This window comes from Hevea brasiliensis, chromosome 7, assembly GCF_030052815.1.
Source record: "Hevea brasiliensis isolate MT/VB/25A 57/8 chromosome 7, ASM3005281v1, whole genome shotgun sequence".
Lineage (NCBI taxonomy): Eukaryota > Viridiplantae > Streptophyta > Magnoliopsida > Malpighiales > Euphorbiaceae > Hevea > Hevea brasiliensis.
Genome location: NC_079499.1, coordinates 10,178,283 through 10,187,018, shown reverse-complemented (window position 1 = coordinate 10,187,018; position 8,736 = coordinate 10,178,283). Strand labels below are relative to the sequence as shown.

Below are 8,736 nucleotides of genomic sequence, written 5' to 3'. Positions count from 1 at the left end.
TGATAATATGGGAGCTTGACAAAAAAAAAAAAAAACTTCTGGAAAGAGAAGTGCAGGCTAATTTCTCTTTCCACTTTTTGGAAAACATAAAAAAAAAAAAAAAAAAAAGAAAATACATGTATTTATAGGGTCTGGGTTCATTATCATTGGAGAACTAATGGTCAATGCTTGTGTTGGATGCTCCTCATTCGCAGGAGCCAAAGCTGCATTTGAAAGAAAAAGGAAAAAAAAAAAAAAAGCTTTGATGCTTATTTATAAATTATATAAAAATAAAATTTTATATATTTATTAAAAAAATTATATATTTACTCATAATAATATTAAAATAAATTCAAGTTTTATTTTATTTTTAATAGAGATTAAGAAAATGAAGACTTATACCAAATCATATTATGCAATAAATAATAATAATAATAATTATTATTATTATGATTTTAAAATTTTATTTAAGAAAATTGAGTGCACAGAAAAGAATTCTATTCAATTTTGAATATTTTTAATTTATTAGATATGCCATTGATTTGGAATTTGTTGTTTTAATAGGATTTGATATTAGTTAAGTAATCCAGTTTGAGTGAAAGTACTTCTCTTTCTTATTTTAGCTTTTTTAATTAATGTTTGATTAAATTTTAATAAATTATTTTAATTTTTAAATATTATTTTATTATTTTATGGATCTACAATTTTTTTTAATTTTAATTTGGTGGAGTAATATTTGATATTTGCTATTATTTAATAAAAATTTATCTTCACTGCTAAAATATTCTAACGGCCAGTGACTGGGGTTAGCAGCCAAATATTTTTAGTTATATTATAAAATTAATAATGAAGACATTTTTAATTTTGTTATATATTATATGATAAATTTTTATTTATTATATATAATGAATTTTCTTTTTTAATTATTTTTTAATAAATAAATATTCACTTGTAATTATTATATATAAAATTAAATTATTATAAAATATCAAAATATAAGAAAATAAAATTTACTTTTTTTTAAGAAAAAGAGTTTAAATAAATTTAATACATAAAAAATAACTTATATTAAAATATAATATAATTAAATATATAATAATTTATAATTAAATAAATATTTTCATTAATAGAATTAATTAAAATAACACTAAAACTATTATTTTAATTTAAATAATTATATACATATTATAAATTATTTGATGTGTGCACGCCTGCACATGTTTCAAATCTAACCACCAGGCAATCTTTATATATTCATACATTACATTATTTAATACAATAATATTATCAACTTAGCACTATATTGTGCTTTTTTTTATAATGGAAATAATAATTTTCTGTTGCATTTAACTAAACTTTGTTCTTTAAAGAAAATGTAATTAATTGTGGATACATTTAAGTTGAATATTATCTTATTCAAATTAAATTACCAAATAATTTGGTACATTTCAATTAGTTTGTTTTGATTTCATGATAAATTTAATTAAAGATTGAAAGTCAAAACATTTATATAACAATCTTTTAGTGTAGATTTTTTTTTATTCAGAATTAAGTAAATCCATGTTCAGGCTTGGGGTTATATTCTGGTAAAACTCTCTCACCAATAACTATTAAAAAATTTGTCCAACATTAATTTGAAATCTTGAGACATTCCTTCATTAGCATTTCAAGTCAGCTTAGATGAACTCAAGGGCTACATGTACAATATCTTAAGAATCTGCATCTTATCCTGAATTTGATTCTGGATCTGATCGGAATCCGGGAGACTTGATTCTATTAATATTGCTTCTGATGGGGCTCCATTACAATTATCCATAGTTGTGGACTTGAAACTTTCCTGCCTGGAACTGTGATACAAGATTGAAATAGAGAAAATAAACAATACATTAGTAAAGACAGGAAAAGGAAAATGTTACGTATAAATGACCAGCGAGTAATATAAGCTTGCAGCATGCACTTTTCAGATTAAAGCAGTAAGAAGACAAAGCTGCTGCTAGGGATGGCAGCAGGGTTGGATATTTTCGGATATCTAATCTGACTAAACCCTATTAGAATTTGAGATGGATGGAGTGATTTTTGCGAGTACCCTACTCATTGTCATCCCTAACTGCTGCTCATTAACAGATAACTGTTTTCTTTAAAAAATTGTATAGAGTCAGTTGTGTTTGTTTTCATAGAAACCTACACTGTTAGTGAATTAATATTAGTAAGAAGACAAGCTGCTGCTGATATTTCTGAAGTGCACGATCTTGTTGATAAAAGAGAACTTGAGAAACTATACATGCCACCTTGCTCCCCGATTCTATAGCTTTTTCCTTTCCTCTTTCATCAACGACAACATAACTCCCTGCTATAAACAGAGAGTTACTTCAGTCATAGCAAATACTAAATCCATGAGGATTCAACTACCCTGTAAAAACAGCAAGTAATCTACCAATATTAACAAAGTTTGCACTAGATATATAGCAAATTGTTTGGACCTAATTCACTGGATTTTTTTTCCCTTCAAAGAACAAATTAAAAATATATAATCTTACCACATCAAGAAAAAGGGCATTCATTTTCCTCTCAACAACAACTAGACTGGCAGAAACAGGAGTTGTATTTGTAGCACCATCTCTTGCTGTGGCAACAACTATTTCCATAGCCAATTCCTGCATTATAATAGAAAAGTGTGCTTCAAGCAGTGCTTCAAAGAAATTTCATGTTTCAAAACTCATTGGACTAAATTCAAGGCTAAGCATTTCAGAATAGTTTTTTTTTTTTTTTTTATTTAACATTGTGGTGAAGTCAAGCTAATAAAGAAATTAAAGATTTAAAAAAGAAGCAAAAAATTTTCAATAGATATAATGTATTAAATCAAATGATACAAACTTAGGTTATAATTATATAGCTATTCCTATCCACAACATAGCAAACTGCCAACAAAAAAACAAAGATCCAATTCATATTAAAAATTTTGAGACACGAGAAACGGGATCACAAATAACAATTTAGTGAAACAATTTGGATAAAGATAAGAAAGTAATATCAAAAGAAAGAGCTTAAATTTAGCTATGGATTGATTTACCAAAATTTCAGAGCAGAAAGTGAAAATTCACGTGAAGTATCACAGAACTAGTTCCTAAGCAGAGCATGAAAAAAAATAGAAACTGAATGAAAAAGAATTGCAAAAAAAGTAAAAAATTGCAGAATAGGCACATATCAACGAAAAATTTTAAAAAATAAATTAAAAAAGTTGCTAAGGAATTCCCAGTGTTGATTCTAACTTTCAGCCTTTTAACAATGTGGTCATGCAAATTGCAAAACACCACTGGCAAAACAATTGGTTTTCAAGCTATGAAACAATGAAAAAGAAATTTAGGAAGTAATCACCACTATAAGATCCATAAACAGTGATAAACAAGATTATCAACATTTCAAAACAAAACAAGCTTGTTATAAAAATTACCTAGTGAAAAAATAAATGAGAAAATGTAACAAGATTAGTATAAAATCATTTAGAAATTTAGACCTTTGAGAATTTACACCCTCCCTGTTCTTTGTTGGTGCTCTGGGTTCCTGATCATCTCTGCAAAAATTACATAATAGAAATAATTTTGCAAAGTCAATCAGGGTCCAATTCAGCTTGGGATGCATCAGATTTGCAGGTCCTGATTGATCAACTTTGCCTCTACCTTCAAGAACCAAGCTGATCAGTCAGTTACCAGTAGTCCCCACACGAACAATTACCATCCACAAAATGATGAAACCTGTTTGAATCTCGTAACACTATTTGACGGCCAGCAATTTTTGATATGTATTTAAAGGCAGTGTGGCAGTCGCCACAAATCCGAAGGTTTTTCATTATCCTAATTGGCAACCTTGAATCACGAGTGAGAACAAAAGCAACTGCAAGTTTCTCACTGTGATAGCTCAGCAGTTCTTCCTTATTCTCTGGTTCAAGATCATACAGTGCAAATTTTGTCTCAGGCACGTATCCTGCATCTCTAATTTTTTTATTGAGTTCCTTGAGTTTTTTGTAGATTAAATCTCTTTCTGGATGTGATTTATCCCCAGACACAAAAACATGGACCCCATCCTTCATAGTTACCCAACTACATCCAGCTTCCTTCTTCACTGCTGCTTCTCCCATTGCTCGCCTAGCCTTTGCCATGTCATTCCACTTCCCCCCTGAAGCATACATGTTAGAAAGAAGAACATAATTCACAGCATTTTGAGGTTCCATATCCATAAGCATTTCAGCAGCCCTCCTGCCTAACTCAGTTTTGTGACCATTTGCTCGGCAGCAGGCACCTAAAACTGTCCTCCAAATAAGAACATTAGGTTCCACTGGCAATGTATTAATGAAGTTCTCTATCCTATCAAGTTCACCTGCCCGTCCAAGGAGATCCACCATACATGAATAATGCTCTATCCGAGGAGCCAATCCATATACTTCAGTCATGGATTTGAAATGCTCAAACCCTTCATCAACCAAACCAACATGACTACAAGCGGATAGAACCCCAACAAACGTGACATGATCTGGTAATTGATTACCAAGCTTCATTTGTGTAAAAAGCTTCAAAGCCTCACTTCCACGTCCATGACGTGCATAACCTGATATCATTGAGTTCCAAGAATACACATTCCTCACAGGCATCAACTTGAAAAATCTTGATGCATAATCAATTCTTCCACATTTTGAGTACATATCAACAATTGCACTCCCAACAACAACATCATATTCTAAACATGCTCTTATTGCACAGGCATGAACTTCCATGCCACGCTCTAATGTTGCAACAGAGGCACAAGCACTAAGAACAGTGGCAAAGGTGAAACAGTCCAATCGTTGACCCCTCTGCATCATAAACCAGACCAGGTCCATGGCCTTGGGCAAGAATTCATTGTGTATGTATCCAGAAATCATAGAATTCCAACTAATTTCATCTCTTCTCTCAGACATTCTAGAGAAGATTTTTTCACAGTAATCTATATCTCCACACCTGCCATAGCAAGCGAGAAGTGCATTCTCAATAGCACTGTCGTCTGTAATGTGGTATTTCAGCATCAGTGCATGTATCTGCTGGCTCAATCCAATCTGTGAAAGAGATGATACAGCTGCAAGAATATTTATGAAGGTCACTCTGTTAAGACTCCATCCAGTTCGCATCATCTCCATGAAAAATTCTACAGCATCAGAAACTGATACCTCTGCATCAGCCAAAGCCCCAATCACTGTATTCCATGATACTTGATCATACTCCAGCATCAAGGAGAAAACTTTCTGACACTCAGCAAGATATCCAGTTTCAGCATATAATGCAAGGAGGGCATTTGAAACTGAAACATCCAAATCAAGTCCCAATTTAAGCCCTTCATTGTGTATTTGCTGGCCTAGTTTGATCCACTCCAAGCTTGCACATGAACTCAAAGTACTTATCAATGTAAAATTGGAAGGCATCAATCCAGTTCTCCTCATTGCATGGTAGCACTTGACTGCATCTTCAAAACACTCATTCTGATCAAGACCAGAAATCATGGAATTCCATGAGACTGAATCCCTATTAGCCATAAGCCTAAATACTGATCTAGCATCATCAGTAGCACCACATTTAGCATACATATTAATAAGCCCATTTCCAATTGCAACCTTGACATCATTTAATCCTGTTCGGATTGCAAATCCATGAACCTCCCTGCCCTTTCTTCTCCCTTCCTCCAGCAGAGAATATTCAGCAAAAGCACTTAATAAAATCACATATGAATCAATATTTATATCAACCAAGTTTCTCATCTCCACGAATACTTCAGCAGCTTCTTCTCCACGCCTCTGCCTCACTAATCCAACCATCAAGCCATTCAGAGAGACAGCATTTCTCGCACTCATCTGCCCAAAAATCTTCTTCGCATAATCAAACAATCCAAACCTTGCAAATCCACTAACTAAAGCACTACCCACATACAAATCCAAGAGTAATCCAGATTTCATAACCCTTGTAAGCATCTGTTGCAACAAATGTGAATCAGAATCAATGGCAGAACCAGCTGCGGTTATTAAGCTCCCAAAAGTATACTCATTAGGTTTAAAATTGAACCCAGAACCTTCTCTTTGCATGCTTGAGAATATTTCAAAGGCACAAGCTGCATATCCTCTTTGTGAATAAACTGATATAATAGAATTACATGATATTGAATTCCTAATCTTTATCTCATCAAAAACACGACCGGCATAATCAATAGAGCCCAAAGTATTTCCATACATTGATATCAACACGTTTGACAAAACCACATCTTGCGCATAGGGAGACTTTAAAATTAACCCATGAATTTGCATCCCAATTTTAAGATCCCGGCAAGCTTGAAGAGCACCACCAAAAGCAAAACGATTAGGCAAACATCCTTCAAAAATCATCCCTTTGAAAACCCCATATGCCTCCTCAGGCATCCCGTTGTGAGTATACCCTGAAATCAAACATGCCCACGTAACACCATTCCTTTCTGGCATTTCATCAAATAACTTACGAGCTGATACCAAATCACCACTTCTAACGTAGGCATTAATAAGAGTATTACACAAAAACAAATCGCAATCAAACCCATATTTAAAGATCTTCAAATGAAACTGTCTAGACTCTTTCGGGCAACAAGAATATTTATATGTATGAACCAAATTTTCATATACCTCAAAAGAACTCCAATGTGGAATATGTGGCAAAGTGGGCTCGGTTTTTTTATATGATTGAGATAATTTGTAGTGATTGACTAAGTCCTGCAATGAGATTACAGTAGGAGATTGTTTGCTAGAGGGATTGATGTTTTGGAGTTGGAAAAGCAAATCATTTTTGTTACTGAGCTGTATTGGAATTGATGGTAAAGAAGGTAAGGCGGCATATGTAGTGAAGGAAGTGTTTGAATTGTAAAGCACTCGCTTGTTACTGTTAGGCGTGAAGAAGCAACGTAACATACTGTGGATTGTGGATGAGTAAAACCTACAAAACTCCATGAAACAGATACTTCAGTATTTCAACCACCAGCTATTCGCTGTGGAAGAAAGATTCTATCAAATGAATAAAAAAAAAAAAAAAGGATAGATTATGGAAACCTCCTGGCTCTGTAGTCTGTGCTCAGTATAGCTTGCTTGCATTGGCACCAAAGCTCCGACATCCGATTTCCTGCCAGGACGGAAACTTTGGCATTTCCTAAAACCTCTGAACTTGGCCCATGTTTCACCCCTATCCTAAGTTTAACAACTTTGATTTTAATTTATTATTAAAAAATTCTTAAATTTTAATATTATTTTAAAAAATTACTCTAACTTATAATATAATAAATTTTAGCATTAAAATTTTAAAAAAAATATTAATACTATCAAAATAATTTACTTTAAAATTTTATTCAAAATTAAAAAAAATTAATATAAATTTTAATATAATATATTAGAAAAATTTTTATGAAATAAAATATATTTATATAAATAAAAAATATATATTTCATTCAACTGTTGCTGATTGAGGAAATATTTTCAAAAAATCTAACGGAGGAGTTAATTTATTGATGTAATTAAATTATAAAAATTAATTAATATAATTTTTAAAATAAAAAACTAAATCATAAATAATATCAATCTTATAATTTATTTAGTGAGCATTTTTTTTTTCAACTCCACATGCAAGGGAGAGAGATATTTTATTTTTATTTCTATGCTTAGTTTGAATTTCGTAAGGAAGAGAGGTGGCCACTTGGGCTTGTTTGGATAAGATTAGCGTCCGGAGCTGCAGATGTCATTGGCTCTCCATTCCTCCTCTAAATCAAATGATATATATGGGAAAGTGAAGGAATGGCCGGACAGAACTTACAAGCTCAATAAAAATGGCAGCCCAAGTGGCTTTCTCTTCTTCCCTTACCACCCAAATACCTGTCCTGCTCCATTTATCTCCATCATCTCCCTTAATTAGTTCAGCAAAGAAAAGGGTTCATCATTTCAAAATCCATGCAATTGGTGAGTTAGCTTCTTTTTATAATGAAATTCCCACTTCCTTTTTTTTTTTGGCCCGATTTTGGTTTGATGTTTGTCCAAAATGGGAAAGAAAAACCTATGATTTTGGTGCCTTTCTAGGTGGAGGAGATGGAGAACTAAAACCAAAAGGGAAGAAGAAATTTATAACCAGAGAAGAAGAACCTGAACAGTTGAGTGTTATATTCTAATCTGTCTAATTTTACTAGAAATTTTTGACTTATTGGAATTTTCTCTGAACATTACTTAGCAATTTGCATATCTACAAATCACTCATTAATGGGGTAATGCTAAATGTAGGTATTGGCAAACAGCAGGAGAAAGGAAAGGAGAGAACCCCATGAAGACACCTCTTCCGTACATCATCATATTTGGCATGTCAACTCCATTTGTGATCTTAGCCATTGCTTTTGCTAATGGTTGGATTAAGGTACCGGTCCGATGATTTGTTCAGAGATGCAGCAACAATGGCAGCTAAATCAGTGTTTGAAAGTTGGATGGTTTCAGTTTATCCATTCATTTCAGTTCTAAGCATCTACTTGTACACTACTTATGAATGCTCATCTTGTGCATACCACAAGCATATTACAATTCAATGACAATCAAATCATGAGCTTTTTCTGTAACAGGTAACAAAAGTCTGCCAAATACATGAGCAAGATCACATCTGCAATTTTTTTTCCCAGTAGCTTAAAGTGTCTACGTGTTAATTCCCATCTATGCTAATTTAGTATATTTCTTCATCTTTGAAGCCT

At 32.5% G+C, this 8,736-nt stretch overlaps 2 protein-coding genes across 5 annotated transcripts; one reads left to right on the top strand and one right to left on the bottom strand.

The window, feature by feature from the left end:
• Positions 1-1,589: 1,589 nt before the first annotated feature.
• On the bottom strand, positions 1,590-7,203 carry LOC110668348 (putative pentatricopeptide repeat-containing protein At5g09950). 4 transcript variants are annotated; one of them, XM_021829556.2, is made up of 5 exons: positions 7,070-7,203; positions 3,494-6,956; positions 2,517-2,633; positions 2,165-2,389; positions 1,590-1,826 (listed from the first exon to the last, which is right to left on the bottom strand). In XM_021829556.2, exons 1-2 carry the CDS (start codon positions 7,129-7,131, stop codon positions 3,683-3,685), a joined length of 3,336 nt encoding a protein of 1,111 aa, XP_021685248.2. In that variant the 5' UTR covers positions 7,132-7,203; the 3' UTR covers positions 1,590-1,826; positions 2,165-2,389; positions 2,517-2,633; positions 3,494-3,682. The 4 variants fall into 4 exon arrangements, with proteins under 4 accessions (XP_021685248.2, XP_021685236.2, XP_021685244.2 ...); XM_021829544.2 differs by having other exon boundaries at positions 2,165-2,329; XM_021829552.2 differs by having other exon boundaries at positions 2,165-2,326.
• A 558-nt stretch (positions 7,204-7,761) lies between these two features.
• LOC110668387 (uncharacterized) lies at positions 7,762-8,724 on the top strand. The gene is made up of 3 exons (XM_021829595.2): positions 7,762-7,966; positions 8,084-8,153; positions 8,282-8,724. The coding sequence occupies exons 1-3, from the start codon at positions 7,837-7,839 to the stop codon at positions 8,424-8,426; spliced, it is 345 nt and encodes a 114-aa protein (XP_021685287.1). The 5' UTR covers positions 7,762-7,836; the 3' UTR covers positions 8,427-8,724.
• Positions 8,725-8,736: the final 12 nt, after the last annotated feature.